Genomic DNA, 18,697 nt, shown 5'->3' with positions numbered 1-18,697 from the left:
CCTGCCTCTAGCGTGTCCAATCCCTTAATCTAATATGTTTCAATAAGATCCCCTCTCATCCTTCTAAATTCCAGAGTATACAAGCCCAGTCACTCCAGTCTTTCAACGTACGACAATCCCGCCATTCCGGGAATTAACCTCGTGAACCTACGCTGCACTCCCTCAATAGCAAGAATGTCCTTCCTCAAGTTTGGAGACCACACCTGCACACAATACTCCAGGTGTGGTCTCACTGGGGCCCTGTACAACTGCAGAAGGACCTCTTTGCTCCTATACTCAACTCCTCTTGTTATGAAGGCCAACATCCCATTGGCTTTCTTCACTGCCTGCTGTACCTGCATGCTTCCTTTCAGTGACTGATGAACTGGATACCCAGATCTCGTTATACTTCCCCTTTTCCTAACTTAACACCATTCAGATAATAATCTGCCTTCCTGTTCTTATCACCAAAGTGGATAACTTCACATTTATCCACATTAAACTGCATCTGCCATGAGGTACAGGTAGCAGTCCAGAACGAGGTATGGGTAGCAGTCCAGAGATAACCACCCTCGACGTCCTACTTCTCAGTCTTCTTCCTAACTCTCTAAACTCATGTTGCAGTATCTCCTTCCTCTACCTCCTGACGTCGTTCGTGCCCACGTGCACAACTACTTCCGGTTGATCACCTTCCCTCGCTAGGATGTTCTGAAGCCGGTCCGTGATATCTTGAACCCTGGCACCAGGGAGGCAACAGACCATTCTCAAATCCCGCCTGCCGCCACAGAATCTACTGTCCATACCTTGGACAATGGAGTCACCCACTACTATGGCTCTTCCCGACTTCGATCTTGCCGGTCGAGTCTCCTTGCCTGGATTAGAGCCGCCAACTTGTCCACCGCTCAGACTGGAAGCGTCTTCTGCCCCGACAGCTCCCAAGAGGGTGTACCTGTTTGCAATAGGCACAGCCACCGGGGTCTCCTATAGTCCACGTTCACTTCCCCTTGAAACGTTCTCCCACCTTCGCTCGACCTGGACCCTTGGCATGACAGCCTCACAGTAGGTCCTGTCCAGGAAACTCTCACATTCCCGGATGGCCCCGAGGTCATCCAGCTGCTTTTCCAACTCCACCACACGTCCATTCAGGAGCTGCACCTGGACAGTTCTTGCAGGTGTAGCTCCCAGAAGCTCCAGTGGTGTGCCTACCTTCCCACATCCTGCAGGAAACACACTGCACCAACTTATCTGCCATTACTTTATTGTCAAAAAACAAATCAAGCTCAAAAACAACTGCAACCTCCTCACCTCGGCCTCCTTGCCGAAGACTCGCACCCAAAGACTCGCACTTTTCTCACAGGGCTCGCAGCCAAAGACTCGCACTTTTCTCACAAGGCTCGCAGCCAAAGACTCGCACTTTTCTCACAGGGCACTTCCCTCAACAGGGCCGCACCCAGATAGGACCGCTCCCCTTGTGCAAGCCTTGTTTATACCAGTCACTAAATTGTCTAATTGGCCAATTTACCAAAGGTCTAATTTAATTGATCAGCCATTCCACGAAATCACTTCTATCCTGCCTTCCTGACGAGCTTGGAGGTATGTGCTTCACTGATTGCCTGCTAGCGTCCCTTTGGCGCTTTTTTAAACGGACTTTTTACCTTCAATTAACACTTACTTTCTTTCAGCCAACGGTCGTCCTTGCTCCTGCTCTCCCGACCTTTACTGACTGACTGCTAGCGTCTCTTTGGCACTCTTTTTAAACGGACTTTTTACCTTCAATTAACATTTACTTTCTTTCAGCCAACGGTCGTCCTTGCTCCTGCTCTCCAGACCTTTACTGGTACCGATACATTATGTGGTGAATAATGAAATGTAGATAATCGAATAAAAACTGAAATTAACAAAGGGAAATCTCATCTAACACTTCCACATCTGGAAGTGTTAAACCAAAAGCAGGTATTGCTGATTATCTGACTTCATTGGTTTCTTCGTGCATCCTGGAAGGCTGTAATGTACTGAGTCAAACATTCCTCAAGTTCATATTTTGTGCTTTGTAGCTGGTTTCATTTGGTGTGAAATGCAAATTAAAATCACTGATCACTGGAAACTTGATCGTGATTGCAAACTGAATGAAACCATTCTGTGCAGCAGGAATTAATCTAGTTTCCACATTGTGGAATAAACCTCTTTTTAAACATTAAAAGTAGTGCTCTAAACAGGAAGAGAAATAAGTAAATCATTGCTTCACCTGGAAAAAGGATCTGAGGCACTCTGCACTGGGAAGAGGTTAAAGTAGTTGCCTTTCCTTGGGAAAGGTGTGAAGTTCCCAGAAGGGATCAAGGAATAGATTAGTGGAATGGTTTCAAATGTGAGTGATTGCAGATGCAAGATTAGACTGCAGAAGCTGGATTGTTGTTGGAGTAAAGAAAGTTGAGGGAATACTTGATGACGGTGTATCAAAGTATGACCTGTGGCCCAAAGTCAATAAAGGGAGAAGGTGCACATTAGTGTATGCTTCATGACAAGTATTACGTCAGACCTTTAATATGTTGACAAGGTCATGGAAGTAACAGCTGAATATGGTAGGGCCCAGGGCACCTCAATGGCATCTTGGTCGGCATGGACATGTTTAGCCGAAGTTTCTATTTCTGTGCTGTATGACTCTGGCATTAGAGCTGAGATAATTAACCTTGTGCAACCACACCCATCTTTTATTATATTTGACATGACAACGCCAATTGCAGAATTATCCCTCGTCATCTGCTTTTGTTCAATTTTACTAGGGTATCTGTGTCCAAAGCTGTTTTGATGTAATGTCTGTTGCTCTTAATTGGCCACAGTGCTAATCTTACGACAAATTTATATCAGGCCCAGCAATTCAACACTGAAGTTTCTTCAATTATCAGCACCAAGAAAATTGTCATCCACCAAAATCTGTATAACAGTATAACAGTATAACAGAACTTTATTGTCATTCGGTATAAATACCGAACGAAATTTCAGCAGTCACAAGTCACAGCAAAAAAGAAAAGAACACAGGACACACGACCCCAACACAAACATCCATCACAGTGACTCCAAACACCCCCTCACTGTGATGGAAGGCAACAAAACTTCCACTCTCTTCCCCCCGCGCCCACGGACAGGCAGCTCGACCCCTACCGAGGCGACCGACACGCACAGCCCCCGCAAGGGGATGGAAGGCCCCGCGGCCGAGCCGCACCGGGCACCGAAACGTCCCGCGGCCGAGCCGCGCCGGCGATGTTAAGTCCAGCGGCCGAGCCGCGCCGGGCGATGGAAGGCCCCGCGGCCGCTGCTAAGTCCCGCGGCCGAGCCGCACCGGGCACTGAAACGTCCCGGCGATGTTAAGTCCCGCAGCCGAGCCGCGCCGGGCGATGAAAGGCGCCGCGCCGGGCGATGAACCGTTCCGCGGCCGAGCCGCACCGGGCGATGGAAGGCCCCGTGGCCGAGCGGCGCCGGGCACTGTTAGGTCCCGCGGCAAAGCCGCGCCGGCGATGTTAAGTCCAGCGGCCGAGCCGGGCGATGGAAGGCCCCGCGGGCGATGGAAGGCCCCGCGGCCGAGCTGCGCCCCGGGGAAGAGACCTAATAAAAGAAGGTTCCCCCACCCCCCGCCCCACCCCCCACACATACAGAGCCAAAAACAGAAACAAAAACCATCCCAACACCGACACAAACAACAAAAAAAAGGAAAAAAAGACAAACAGACTGCCAGAGAGCCGCAGCCGTTAGGCGCAGCCACACGTGATCCCAGATAATCACTCATTATGAAGGGACCGATATTGGTACTTTTAAGTACATAAGCAAGATACTAAAAGCAAGACGTGTCAAAACTAAATCCTGCTGAAGAGCATGCTTTAAGACAGCAAAATTGCTGCATCCTTGAAGGTTCCAGAAAATTAAACAACATGGAGAGAAAGGCTTCACGACCATACCCATCCTCAACAATTGCAGATCCCAGAAGTGGCAAGGCTATTACATTTGCAACCATTTCCTGCCATCAGAAATAGAGGCTAGCATTCAGATGTGAGTCTCTTTTCATGCTGATCTTTCCTATGGAGCCTCTTTACCAAGTTCAAGAGCATGCTACTTTGTCACCGAAATTAAGCGCCCAAGTGGTCTCTTACTCAGTTCGTTTATTGTAAAGTGGCTTGGATTTGTGTACAAAGTGCTTTATAAATGGAAGCCATTGTTGCTTATTGAGCAATTAATAGAAAAAATCAAAAGCTGTTTCAAAAATTTACGGAGCTGGTACCCTCACTTTTGAAACATTTGTATCTTTGATTCAAAAAAAGCCTGCAACATTTATTTACAATCCAGATATTTCCTTATCTACTGACTAGAAACCAAGCTTCAATTTGTTTCTGGGATAGACTTGGCAACATCTAGCCTTGCTATGTCTAGTGAAACGATATTTGCATTACATTCTGTAATTGTGAACTTTGTTCTCTTTCAGCCTAAGTCCAAGCTACATTGATCTAACAGAATGTCCTTACATGTGGCCCTATTGCTCCCAGCCAATCTATTGTGGAGGGATGCCAACTGTCATCAACGTAACAATCTTAAATGGGATGGGGGTCACTGGTCGGATTATTGATAAGGTAAGCATGGCTGTGAAATAATGCAATTTGACATGTGGCCGTAGTTTTCTTTTTTGTTTTTTCTTTTGCACTGTTAGATATGGTGCACAGGATTCCGTTAAATATTATACATAATGTATTGGAATTTAATACTGTGCAATAATGTCAATGTTATACTTAGATTTATTTGAGCAGTATATAATTGGACCCGAATTGCTTCAATGTACTGAGTGTCTTGCAAATTAAGGCACAGAATAGAAAAGTCTGCTGGAATAGTATAATGCTTTTGTGCATTGTGGTGCTAACACTGTTACAAGTGGGTAGTTTATGATTACAATCGAGCTACGGTTCAATATGAAGAACAAAAGGTAATGTTCAGGACAGCGTCAGGCACCTGTAAAAATGGGCTGCCAATCCAGCAAACTGTGTCCAAACAGCATCCACTAGTCACATGTTAGTTGACCCCACAACCAACAGATAGAATACAACCTCTGCAATCCTGCCCACATCTAGTTCTGAATGTCAATGGTAATTACACCATTGAAGGGAGGAAGTGGATCTCAATATTAAGGACAAAGGTAAAATATTTCAGGCTACATTCAGTGAGAAGTACCAAGTGGATGATCTGTCTTGCCTTCCTGCCGCGGCTCCCATTGTGGAAACCAATCCTTATCCAATTTGTTTTGTCATATCACAATTTTTCCTCACGTGCTTTCCCTTTCCTTTCCAGCCCATATGGCAGCCATACTTGCCCCAGAATGGAGACCGTATCGAGGTTGCTTTTTCCTATTCACGAGTCCTCTGGCCTTGGTCTGGATTCCTAGCTATATCCATATCTGTCACAAAGAAAGCGGCATCTTGGGAAGGCATTGCTCAGGGTCATGTGATGGTAACTGTTGCCTCACCAGCTGAAAATGATGTAAGTAGTATTTTTTATTTGCTTGCATACTGTAAAATTGTAATGTCGTGGAATGTCAGGGTGCTAATGTCATCTCCTTAACGTCAAAACTGACTGGTGCGGTCTGAATCAGCAATGAGAATATAGCGCAAGTAAAAAACAACTCTTCCTGAGTGGGTTCTTCAACATGAAGGGAGTGTGTTATGATTAGTGAATAGCCATCTCTGGTACTGCTGATACATTTAGTGGTTGGGCTCTATATATTTTTGGCACAGTGTATGGTTACAGTTACTTATGCTAACACCCAACAAGTTGCAAAAGAAAATCAAAGTTGGGGTTTCCCTGCTTTTTAAAATATTGTTGTCTCCCTTTTAATAGCTGGAGAACTTGACCTGCACATTTTGCTGATGCTGTGCTTTCTGCCTAGGAGTTGCTACATTATTTGAGTTCTGATTCACAGGAAGTGGGTCAGATGTAAAAGAGGAGGCACTGCAGTCTCAAATAATGCAGAAGACTAGGAAGTTGGGAAGGGTTTGTGGAACATTGGGAGAAGGATAATGACTCGTGTCACTGGGAAGTGGGCATTTGGGCAAGTGCAGCAACGAAAGGGAATACACAAAGAGAAGAGCATGCAGGGTCCTGACCCGAAACGTCACCAGAGATGCTACCTGACCGGCTGAGTTACTCCAACACTTTTCTCTCTTTTTATGTAAACCTGCAGTTCCTTTTATCCACAAAATAATATACAACAATGTGAGTGCTGTAAAGAAATGTTGATACCTTAAAATGCATGCTCACGGATATTTAGAGCTAACAGTATAGGTCAACGTGAGTTTAAAAGGCCAGAGATGCTATCCTCCTTTAACTGAAGCAGGGTAGAGAGGTTATATTAGAACTGTATACAACAGGAATTAGACCACGGATTGAAAAAGCCATACAATTCTGGTTGCCACATTGCGGGAAAGAATTGCAACAGAGAGCTTATTGAGGAAATGCACAAAGAAGTCGTTAAAACTGGAAATTCCCTTCCCGATAAGGGAAAATTTGGATAAACTGGAGATGTTTTATTTGGAACAGATATAGCTAAAAACTGGCTAGGTGTGATCTAAAAATTGAATGGCCTGGATAGGTACATTGAAAAGAACCTTTTTTTTTGCAGTACCAGGATCAAATACTAGGAGTTATAAATGTAAACTGATAATAAAGGATTAAAGAAAATCTTTATCCTGTGGGCGGTTAGATGCTGGAACTCACTCCTAAAAGAGGGTAGAGGCAAGCACAGTCACATTTTAAACAGTAATCTGATGTGTACATGAGTTATGAGCCATGATGTAGGGACCTATTTTGCAAGGTGACATTAAGATGGAGCGCTTTTTTTTTCTCAGTAGCATGTGGTTGCTTTGTTAAATTTACTGATTTTTTGGTCGTACTCCTTGGCATCAAGTGGCCCCAAGTCTCCTCATTCAGCAGCTAAATCAGTCTTATCGATCAAGAGATATGTGATGTGTAGTTAGCAGTTCACAAAAGGTCTTCATTGCTGGCGCCATTTTGTTTTTAAGTATTAAAATTTCTGATCTTTTATCTGATCTTGTGAGATGGGGTCATTTTAATTCACACGCAGTTCACAATTTTCAGTATGATCTCTCTTTATTGCAAATGAAATAATTCCCAGATGTTTAAGTTGTAACCTCTTGCTCCAGCTTTAACGACTAAGTAATGAAAATGAGCTGTGCACATTATTATCCCGTGGGTACATCAAACCGTCACAAATTGTCTCATCCTGTTTCCCACTGAGGGGACTTCACAGGAAATTGTGTACAAACAGCCTCTTACACTGCCTTGAGGACATAAAATGTTGGATGGCACAGAACTTCCTCCAATTAAATGAGAGCAAGTCTGAGGTCATCCTATTCGGCCTTCCCGACTCCATCAAATCGATAACAGGCAGTCTTGGAAGTCTATCCTGCCTAGCCAAACCGCATGTCAAAAACCTCGGCATGATATTTGACTCTGCATTAAAATTTGATAAGCAAGTCAACGCTGTGGTAAAAGCCAGCTTCTTCCAACTTCGAACCATAGCTAAAATCAAACCTTTCCTCCAATTCAACGACACAGAAAAAATCATTCACGCTTTCATTTCCTCCCGCCTAGACTACTGCAACTCCCTATACACTGGGATCAGCCAATCTTCCCTGTCCCGCCTGCAACTGGTCCAAAACGCCGCAGCGAGACTCCTGACGGGTACCCGTAAAAGGGACCACATCACCCCGATTCTGGCCTCTCTCCACTGGCTCCCTGTACGGTACAGAATCAACTTCAAGCTCCTCCTATTCACGTATAAAGCCCTAAATGGACATTCCCCCCCCTACATCAAAAATCTTCTAACCGCCCTCTCTAACTCCAGGTCCCTCAGGTCGGCCGACTTGGGGCTACTCACTATCCCGCGGTCTAGGCTTAAGCTCAGGGGTGACCGTGCTTTTGTGGTTGCAGCTCCTAGACTGTGGAACAGCATCCCTCTCCCCATCAGAACTGCCCCCTCCATCGACTCCTTTAAGTCCAGGCTCAAAACCTATTTCTACTCCCTAGCGTTTGAGGCTCATTGAGGAGGCGCTGTGAACTGTTTGCGTGCTACTGTATGTTTCATTTTTTTTCCTTAGTAACTAATCAGATGTACAGCACTTTGGTCAACGTGGGTTGTTTTTAAATGTGCTATACAAATAAAATTGACTTGACTTGACTTCTAAATCGGCACAACATGTCATGAAATACAATTTATACATGGGTGGCGAAACGATACCAGGTCTCAAAAGCAAGATGTATCAACATATCCTTCGAGTTCCTGCTGTGTAAACTCTACAGTCTGAGTTCTCTTGAAACTGACCTGCTGGCCCTTAAGTATTGAACATAGAGTACAGAAGGGCAAGTTGATACCTGTTCTGTTTCATAGGAAACTTGAAACATACTTAAAAAATTACGGCAAATTTTATAAATGTAACGTTTTTCTAAGTCGTAAAGGATGGATCGTGAAGGATCAAAAATTAGGAATAAATATTCCAATCCTTATCAGACGAATAGCCACACATTGGACGATGATAAAATCCAACAATCAGGTTTTCTGAGCTTGCCAATTGAATACTTTAACTGATCTTGCCCAATCCAATAGCAGTGATCCAGGCTTTGTTTCCTCGGAATGCCTATGAAATGGCATTATGATGGATGACTGAATTCTCTGGAACATCTGCACCAGCTGGCTTCATTTACGGATAATTAGTGGCTATTGTGCCTCCGCTGGAGAGAGTTACTGATTGGTGGTTTATAATTTGAATGTGATATTGCTACTTTTGTGCATGAATATTCTGTTTGCAGGATAATTGGTTCTAAATTAGATTTTGTGTTTTGATGTGGTTCCCTGATTCCCCTGAAATGAACGTATCCAGTGCATTGACAATCTGTGTTAAGAGTCCCCTTGTGCTAATCTGTCCTCTCATGTCTTCACTTTTCTTGATAGTCTAACAATGGCAATGAAATGACATCAACCGTAAAGCTGCCAATTAAGGTGAAAATCATTCCGACACCACCTCGTAGTAAGCGTGTTTTGTGGGATCAGTACCATAATCTGCGTTACCCACCTGGTTACTTTCCGAGAGATAACCTACGCATGAAAAATGACCCACTAGATTGGTGAGTTTTGAAACGGCACACCTGTTGAGCTTTGTTTTTTTTCTGCACTAATCCCATTTAATATCTAGAATGAGATGCTGAAAGGAACTAAATGGATTATGCAGAGGTAGTTGGTACAAATATATATATCAAGGCTTGCTAATTAAAAACACGTAATATGGGAACTGAATGATCCATGAGAAATGGGTCTTTCCTGTTAGGCCAAACTAGATGAAAATAGCCTAAAAAAAGACAATAGTGCTGGAGTAACTCAGCAGGTCAGGCAGCATCCCTGGAGAGCATGGCTAAATGACGTCACCTAAGGAGGCTGTCTGACCTGCTGAGTTATTCCAGCATTTGCTTTTTTTGTGAACCAGCGTCTGCAGTTCCTTGTTTCTGGCTTTGATAATATCCTAACATTATAGAAATATAGAAAATAGGTGCAGGAGTAGGCCATTCGGCCCTTCGAGCCTGCACCGCCATTCAATATGATCATGGCTGATCATCCAGCTCAGTAGCCTGTACCTGCCTTCTCTCCATACCCCCTGATCCCTTTAGCAAAAAGGGCCACATCTAACTCCCTCTTAAATATAGCCAATGAACTCACTACCTTCTGTGGCAGAGAATTCCACAGACTCACCACTCTCTGTGTGAAGAAATGTTTTCTCATCTCGGTCCTAAATGACTTCCCCCTTATCCTTAAGCTGTGACCCCTGGTTCTGGACTCCCCCAACATCGGGAACAATCTTCCCGCATCTAGCCTCTCCAACCCCTTAAGAATTTTATATGTTTCTATAAGATCCCCCCTCAGTCTTCTAAATTCCAGCGAGTACAAGCCCAGTCTATCCAGTCTTTCCTCATATGCAAGTCCCGCCATCCCAGGGATTAATCTGGTGAACCTTCTCTGTACTCCCTCTAAGGCAAGAACGTCTTTCCTCAGGTTAGGAGACCAAAACTGCACACAATACTCCAGGTGCGGTCTCACCAAGGTCCTGTACAACTGCAGCAGAACCTCCCTGCTCCTAAACTCAAATCCCCTTGCTATGAATGCCAACATACCATTCGCTTTCTTCACTGCCTGCTGCACCTGCATGCTTGCTTTCAATGACTGGTGCACCATGACACCCAGGTCACGTTGCATCTCCCCTTCTCCCAATCGGTCACCATTCAGGTAATACTCTGCTTTCCTGTTCTTGCCACCAAAGTGGATAACCTCACATTTATCCACATTATATTGCATCTGCCATGCATTTGCCCACTCGCCTAATCTATCCAAGTCACTCTGCAGCCTCCTAGCATCCTCCTCGCAGCTAACACTGCCACCCAGCTTCGTGTCATCCGCAAACTTAGAGATGTTGCATTCAATTCCCTCGTCCAAATCATTAATATACACTGTAAATAACTGGGGTCCCAGCACTGAGCCTTGCGGTACCCCACTAGTCACTGCCTGCCATTCCGAAAAGGACCCCTTTATTCCTACTCTTTGCTTCCTGTCCGCCAACCAATTTTCTATCCACCTCAAAACTGAACCCTCAATACCGTGTGCTTTAAGTTTGTACACCAATCTCCTATGTGGGACCTTGTCAAAGGCCTTCTGAAAGTCCAGATATAACACATCGACTGGTTCTCCCTTATCCACTCTACTAGTTACATCCTCGAAAAATTCTATAAGATTCGTCAGACATGATTTGCCTTTGGTAAATCCATGCTGACTTTGTCCGATGATTTCACCACTTTCCAAATGTGATGCTATCACATCTTTAATAACTGACTCTAGCATTTTCCCCACTACCGATGTTAGGCTAACTGGTCTATAATTCCCCGTTTTCTCTCTCCCTCCCTTTTTAAAAAGTGGGGTTACATTAGCTACCCTCCAGTCCTCAGGAACTACTCCAGAATCTAAAGAGTTTTGAAAAATTATCATTAATGCTTCCACTATTTCTGAGGCTACTTCCTTAAGCACTCTGGGATGCAGCCTATCTGGCCCTGGGGATTTATCTGCCTTTAATCCATTTAATTTACCTAACACCACTTCCCGACTAACCTGGATTTCCCTCAGTTCCTCCATCTCATTAGACCACCGGTCCCCCGCTATTTCCGGCAGACGGTTTATGTCTTCCTTAGTGAAGACAGAACCAAAGTATTTGTTCAATTGGTCTGCCATCTCCTTGTTCCCTATGATCAATTCACCTGTTTCCGACTGCAAGGGACCTACATTTGCCTTAACTAATCTTTTTCTCTTGACATATCTATAAAAGCTTTTGCAGTCTTTTTATGTTCCGTGCCAGTTTTCCCTCATAGTCTATTTTCCCTTTCCTAATTAAGCCCTTTGTCCTCCTCTGCTGGACTCTGAATTTCTCCCAGTCCTCTGGTATGCTACTTTTTCTGGCTAATCTGTATGCTTCATCTTTTGTTTTAATACTATCCTTGATTTCCCTTGTTAGCCACGGATGCACTACCTTTCCTGGCTTGTTCTTTTGCCAAACTGGGATGAACACTTGTTGTAGTTCATCCATGCGACCTTTAAATGCCTTCCATTGCATGTCCACCGTCAACCTTTTCAGCATCAATCGCCAGTCTATCTTGGACAATTCACGCCTCATACCCTCAAAGTTACCTTTCTTTAAGTTCAGAACACTTGTTTCTGTATCGTCTTTGTCACTCTCCATCCTAATGAAGAACTCTACCATATTATGATCACTCTTGCCCAAGGGGCCTCGCACAACAAGACTTCTAACTAACCGTTCCTCATTACTCAATACCCAGTCTAGAATGGCCTGTTCTCTCGTTGGTTCCTCGACATGTTGGTTTAGAAAACCATCTCTCAAACATTCCAAGAAATCCTCTTCCTCAGCACCCCTGCCAGTTTTGTTCACCCAATCTATATGTAGATTGAAGTCACCCATTATAACTGCTGCACCTTTAGTGCATGCATTTCTAATTTCCTGCTTGATGCCATCCCCAACCTCACTACTGCTGTTAGGTGGCCTGTACACAACTCCCACTAGCGTTTTCTGCCCCTTAGTGTTTCGTAGCTCTACCCATATCGATTCCACTTCCTCCAAGCTAATGTCCTTCCTTTCCACTGCTTTAATCTCCTCTCTAACCAGTAACGCTACCCCACCTCCTTTTCCTTTCTGTCTATCCCGCCTGAATATAGAATATCCCTGGATGTTGAGCTCCCAGCCTTGGTCACCCTGGAGCCATGTCTCCGTAATCCCAACTATATCATAATCATTAATAACTATCTCCACATTTAATTCATCCACCTTATTACGTATACTCCTTGCATTGAGACACAAAGCCTTCAGGCTTGTTTTTACAACTCTCTTACCCCTTATACAATTATGTTGAAAAGTGGCCCTTTTTGATTTTTGCCCTGGATTTGTCTGCCTACCACTTTTACTTTTCACCTTGCTACCTATTGCTTCTACCCTCATTTTACACCCCTCTGTCTCTCTGCTCCTGCTCCCATCCCCCTGCCACATTAGTTTAAATCCTCCCCGACAGCACTAGCAAACACTCCCCCTAGGACATTGATTCCATTCCAGCTCAGGTGCAGACCATCCTGATATAAATATATAAAGGATATTTTAAATTCAAGCCTAATTCTTTGATCAAGAACTGGGGATCCTTTGATGAATGACTTGACTTATGACACCTGCTGCAACTCTAGGGAGGGCAGTTAGAAACTCGAGGCAGGATATTTATGGAATACTGTTGTCTTCTCTTGAGTACAGATTCAATGGACCTTGAGAAATTTGGTGGCATTTTCGACCAGCCAACCTGTTTGAATGGCATACCTCTCATCACCTAAATATTCATTCCCTTCTTTACTTATATTGTGACTGCACAGTATAATATTTACAGTTGCTTAGTTAGAGTACTCCAATTTTGCTTCCACCTCTTATGAAAGACTACTACTTGTAGATTTCCCTCCAAATTGCATATACCATAACCACATGGAAATTAAATGCTGTTCATTTTTGATACAGTACATCCAAACCCGAGAACTCCCCAACCAATAGCACCAGTTTAGTTCAGCACCAGAAGGACGACCTTCAATTCATGAAGGTAGACTAGCTCATCATCTTAGAGGCAATACTGATGGGCAATAAATACTGGCCTTGTCGCTGTGGCAATATCCTAAACAACAAATAGGTAAAAATGTATAATAATAATAATAATATATTCCTTTATTCGTCCCACACCGGGGAAATTTACAGTGTTACAGCAGCAAAGTGGATAGCAAGAGAGCAAGAGATCATTCATTATAAATAAAAGATACATAAATTGTCATCAGTTTTCTGTGTGTTCTTAGCTGTTATTGTTGACTCGTCTGCTGAGGGTATATACCCTTACATCATCATGGGACAAATCAAAAGAAACAAAGTGCTGGAATAACTCAACGGTTCAGGCAGTATCTCGTGAGAACATGGATACGGTGATGTCAAGATTCTTCTTCAGATTTGAAGGGTCCCAACCCGAAACGACACCTGAACGAAACTTGAGCGCTCAGGTCTTCTGATGCTAGCCTGTTAGCCACTCAATGCCGCAGCAATAAGAAAATTGGGGAAGCTGCCTTTTTCAACTACGCCCCCAAGCTGTGGAATACCTTACCCAGGGCTATGAGAGACGCCGACTCAGTTGAGACTTTTAAACGGCAGTTAAAAACATATCTTTTTGCTCAAGCTTTTAACTGATTTTACTTCCTGTGTTCTTTTACACTCCCAATTTTACATTTTATATTTTTATATAAATCTTTGCTTTGTATGCCTATGTCCTTACTGTTTTAAATTGTATCTTTGTTTAGACTTGTGTTTGTTTTTGTGGAAAGCACTTTGGGCTGCATTAAATTGCATGAAAAGTGCTATATAAATAAAAGTTATTATTATTATTACATCCAGAGATGCTACCGGACCCACTAAATTATTCTAGCACGTTGTCTTTTTTTGTAAACCAGCATGTACAATTCCTTGAGTGCAGATATTGGTTAACAAACCTAATTTGGAAGTTCAAAATCAATTTGTTTGCAGGAATTTTTAATTCCACACAACCAAACTTTGTGAATTAAGGTTGCCCCTGAATGTTTAAAATTGATTTTGTATTTTGGAGAATGAGACATTTAATCTACATTTTACATTTCTTTCCTTTAGGAATGGTGATCACATACACACTAACTTTAGAGATATGTACCAACATTTGCGCAGTATTGGCTATTTTGTGGAGGTACTCGGAACACCCATCAACTGTTTTGATGCCAGTCAATATGGTATGTTCTGCGTTATAAGATTTTATCTGACAAAGTTAAATAAGGTTGTGGAACTTGGAAAAATGGGAAACAGGGATAGAAAATCTGTGTACAAAAACATTATTTTTAACACACTGCAAATTGATATTAAATTTTTAGATAATGAGGAATAAAATTTTAAATTAAAAGTTTATTTTGCTTAGCGATTCCCACCTGAATATTCCACAATCTATCAACTTTTAAATTTTGCTCAAGAAAATATAAACTGGCTTTGTAAGCATAAATCTGTTGTGTATGTCTGTGACATGGTTTATATACAGGAGCTGTGAAAGAACAGTGTATTGTCACAAAATAACTGCTCATTTCCTAACTTTGCAGAAACTTTCAAAAGATGTCCAACATACCGGCTTCCTTCTCAATAGCTGTCAATTCAATTCAATTTCGTCTTAAAAGTAACCTCTGATTTGCCACAAATTAAGAGTTTTTGTGTGAAATATATTGAGGACTAGAAAAGGGTGGACCCATTGGGCCTAAACCTCTCCTGCATGGGTCTAGCACCCTCCCTTCTCCCCCCAACCCCTCCTCCCCCCCACTCAATTCCCCCCTTATCACCCCCTCCTCCGAAACCGAAAATATCATAAGTCGAAATGCATTTTATACACCTGGTCACGTGGCCGGAAGCGAGCTGCGGCTCGCTCCGGGTCGCTGCCATTTGCACCATCACAAAGTCGAAGCATCGTAAGTCGGGGAGCATCTGTATTAGATCAATGGGCCCCAACTGTACAGGCGCGGAACCATTGGGTTCCCATTGTGACGTCAAACACGGAGGTATTACTCGGCTGCCAGGCAGGGCAAGTGGAAAAGGGATTTATTAAATTTTAAAAAGTGATTTATTAAAGTTTAAAAAGTGAATAACATTTAAAATATAACAACCATTTGAACCGCAGGCCAATGGTGAGTAAGGGGGGCCTAAAAGTACCATTTTGGGTGCGCACAACCAAACAGACTAACAAACAAACAAGATGAGAGTTTTAGTAATATAATATACAGATACAGATATAGATTGAGGTGGAAGTAGAATTGTTGAAACATGAATGCCTACATAAGGAAATTGGAGCCCTTGACTTGTTTTTTAAAATATCTGATATCATTTGATTTGCCAGCTGGTCAACATGTTTTTTTTTAAATTCTGTATGTTATTGAACATTTAGTTGAAAATGAGCATTTGCCTTTCTTGACATATTTCTACCTTACATTGTGGAGATTTTTTCTCTCCATCTGTGTTTTTCCATTTCTCATCCAGTCTGATAATGCTATTTTTTTTGTATTGAATTTGTTTATTTTACTGCATCCTAAAGGAAATTAGTTTTAATTCTGTGGGTATGTACAGATGAAGTCAGTACAAAGGAAACTTCTGAATAATCACATTAAGCTACATTGAAATATTGTGCACAGGGCAGAATAATAATTGAATTGGTTTTGCATTGATGCGTCTGCTGTTATGTTTTGGTTTACAATGTGTTCTTTGTTTCACAAGGTAAAGTATTCTTATTCCTAAGGACTCTCCTTGCACTACTTTCTAAGGCTTGTGATGTTAGCTGAGGTTTGCAGTTGACTTCTACCCATATATTAATCCCAGAAATTCAGCTGGATTGAAAGATGGCACTGTGATTAATTGTGCTTTAGGACTTTCTGGCACAGCTATGTTCAGATATGCAATAAACTGTGAATTAATGTTCTGTTTCTCATGCAGGTACCCTGTTGATGGTGGACAGTGAAGAGGAATATTTTCCTGAGGAAATTACGAAACTGAGGCGAGATGTAGATAATGGCCTTTCGGTCATTGTCTTTAGTGATTGGTACAACACATCTGTAATGAGAAAAGTGAAATTCTATGATGAAAATACAAGGTAAAGTTGACGTCTCTGATTCTGTAATGTTGAAGATATACATATTGTCATTTATTTGAACTTGCTGCTTGTGGGAACGCATGAGATTCATTTATTGACTAAATAATGTAAGAAAAATGTGTGAACAAGTTAAACCACAGCCCATTGTTCCAACTAATTTTTTTGCACATTCAATATATCCTGTTTTTTTAAATTGACTAAAGATGTTTTTGTTTATTGAACACACCGATTACAAAATTTGTTGGAAGTTTTTTGTTTCCATTTTCTTGGATGAAAATCCAAATAATTTATCTGAAGGAGAATATTCTTAATTTCCCATCTCCAGTTCAGCAATTTAAGTTAAGGATATTTTATGGCAGAGATTGACAGATTTTTGGTTAGCAAGGGTGTAATAGCGCCACCTTTGGTTGGAGGATTGTAAATGATTGAATTTACAGTACAGCTGAGCAGTCATGTTCCGTCAGCAGTGAATTAACTTGTTATTCTGTGTCTGAGCTCAAGATATCACAAATTGGCGACGAGGATGGGTTCGTCGATGCCCCAGCTTTACTTGTTTGTGTAGATAAGGAATTCTACAGAGGCACGGAGAAGGTTGTATAACCTTTGGTGTCAAGGGAAGCTGGAAATCGGGTCACAAAGTTGAATTCTGCGAGACTGTTTAAAAAAAAAAATCTAAAATGGATATATCCAGTGGATATATTGGAAGATTGGGTGAGTTCCAGCAAAGCCGGGAAAAGTTCAGTGCGTACATCGAACGTTTAGAGATGGCTTTTGCTGCAAACAACATCACTGAAGTAGAAGCTTCTGATGCAGAATCAAGACGATTGAATGAAGCAACTCAAACTAGGAAAAGAGCAATTTTTCTGACTGAAATAGGTCCCGATGTTTATGATACAGTAAAGAATTTATTAGCTCCAGCCAAACCAAAGGATACGCCTTCGACGGATATTCTGAAGAAGTTAACAGGACATTATGACCCTAAGCCCTTAAAAATAGCTGAAAGCTATCGTTTTGGAATGAGATGCCAACTTCCAGAGGAGGATATTTGTAATTTTATCGTGACACTCAAGAGGTTATCAATTCATTGTAATTTTGGAAATTTCCAAGACCGGGCGTTAAGAGACCGTTTCGTGTGTGGACTGAGAAGTGAGCGGATCCGAAGTAAGCTGATGACGGTGTATGACCTGACATTTGAAACAGCTTGTAGAACTGCTTTGTCCATGGATATGGCAGAAAGGGGTTCTAGAGAAGTCAGGACAACTTCTAGACATCCAGCGGAAGAGTTGAACAAGCTGCAGTCCAGCAAACTAAAGACAGATGAGTCGACAAAGACGTCAGAGAATCGTTATCCATGGAAGGGTAGCAAGACGACTGCAAAGTCGTTCTATCGCTGTTTGGGCTCACATTTAGCACAGTCTTGTCTGTTCTTCAAGGCAGAGTGTTACTTGTGTCACAAGTGGGGTACCGCAAGGTTCGGTGCTGGGACCCCAGCTATTTACGATATACATTAATGACTTAGATGAAGGGATTAAAAGTACCATTAGCAAATTTGCAGATGATACTAAGCTGGGGGGTAGTGTGAATTGTGAGGAAGATGCAATAAGGCTGCAGGGTGACTTGGACAGGTTGTGTGAGTGGGCGGATACATGGCAGATGCAGTTTAATGTAGATAAGTGTGAGGTTATTCACTTTGGAAGTAAGAATAGAAAGGCAGATTATTATCTGAATGGTGTCAAGTTAGGAAGAGGGGATGTTCAACGAGATCTGGGTGTCCTAGTGCATCAGTCACTGAAAAGAAGCATGCAGGTACAGCAGGCAGTGAAGAAAGCCAATGGAATGTTGGCCTTCGTAACAAGAGGAGTTGAGTATAGGAGCAAAGAGGTCCTTCTACAGTTGTACCGGGCCCTGGTGAGACCGCACCTGGAGTACTGTGTGCAGTTTTGGTCTCCAAATTTGAGGAAGGATATTCTTGCTATTGAGGGCGTGCAGAGTAGGTTCACTAGGTTAATTCCCGGAATGGCGGGACTGTCGTATGTTGAAAGGCTGGAGCAATTAGGCTTGCATACACTGGAATTTAGAAGGATGAGGGGGGATCTTATTGAAACATATAAGATAATTAGGGGATTGGACACATTAGAGGCAGGAAACATGTTCCCAATGTTGGGGGAGTCCAGAACAAGGGGCCACAGTTTAAGAATAAGGGGTAGGCCATTTAGAACGGAGATGAGGAAGAACTTTTTCAGTCAGAGAGTGGTGAAGGTGTGGAATTCTCTGCCTCAGAAGGCAGTGGAGGCCAGTTCGTTGGATGCTTTCAAGAGAGAGCTGGATAGAGCTCTTAAGGATAGCGGAGTGAGGGGGTATGGGGAGAAGGCAGGAACGGGGTACTGATTGAGAGTGATCAGCC

At 42.7% G+C, this 18,697-nt stretch overlaps 1 protein-coding gene across 2 annotated transcripts in view; it reads left to right on the top strand.

Annotated features, from left to right (window-relative positions):
• Positions 1–18,697, top strand: part of mbtps1 (membrane-bound transcription factor peptidase, site 1) — an 86,067-nt gene that overhangs the window by 49,237 nt on the left and 18,133 nt on the right. For both annotated transcript variants that reach the window (XM_078400491.1, XM_078400490.1), the window contains exons 12-16: positions 4,451–4,595; positions 5,305–5,493; positions 8,981–9,153; positions 14,289–14,404; positions 16,137–16,293. In XM_078400491.1, coding sequence (XP_078256617.1) covers positions 4,451–4,595; positions 5,305–5,493; positions 8,981–9,153; positions 14,289–14,404; positions 16,137–16,293 — 780 coding nt within the window. The remainder of the gene's footprint in view (positions 1–4,450; positions 4,596–5,304; positions 5,494–8,980; positions 9,154–14,288; positions 14,405–16,136; positions 16,294–18,697) is intronic.

The sequence above is a fragment of the Rhinoraja longicauda genome, chromosome 6 (assembly GCF_053455715.1).
Source record: "Rhinoraja longicauda isolate Sanriku21f chromosome 6, sRhiLon1.1, whole genome shotgun sequence".
Classification (NCBI taxonomy): Eukaryota; Metazoa; Chordata; class Chondrichthyes; order Rajiformes; family Arhynchobatidae; genus Rhinoraja; species Rhinoraja longicauda.
This window is presented reverse-complemented; position numbering and strand designations above follow the sequence as displayed.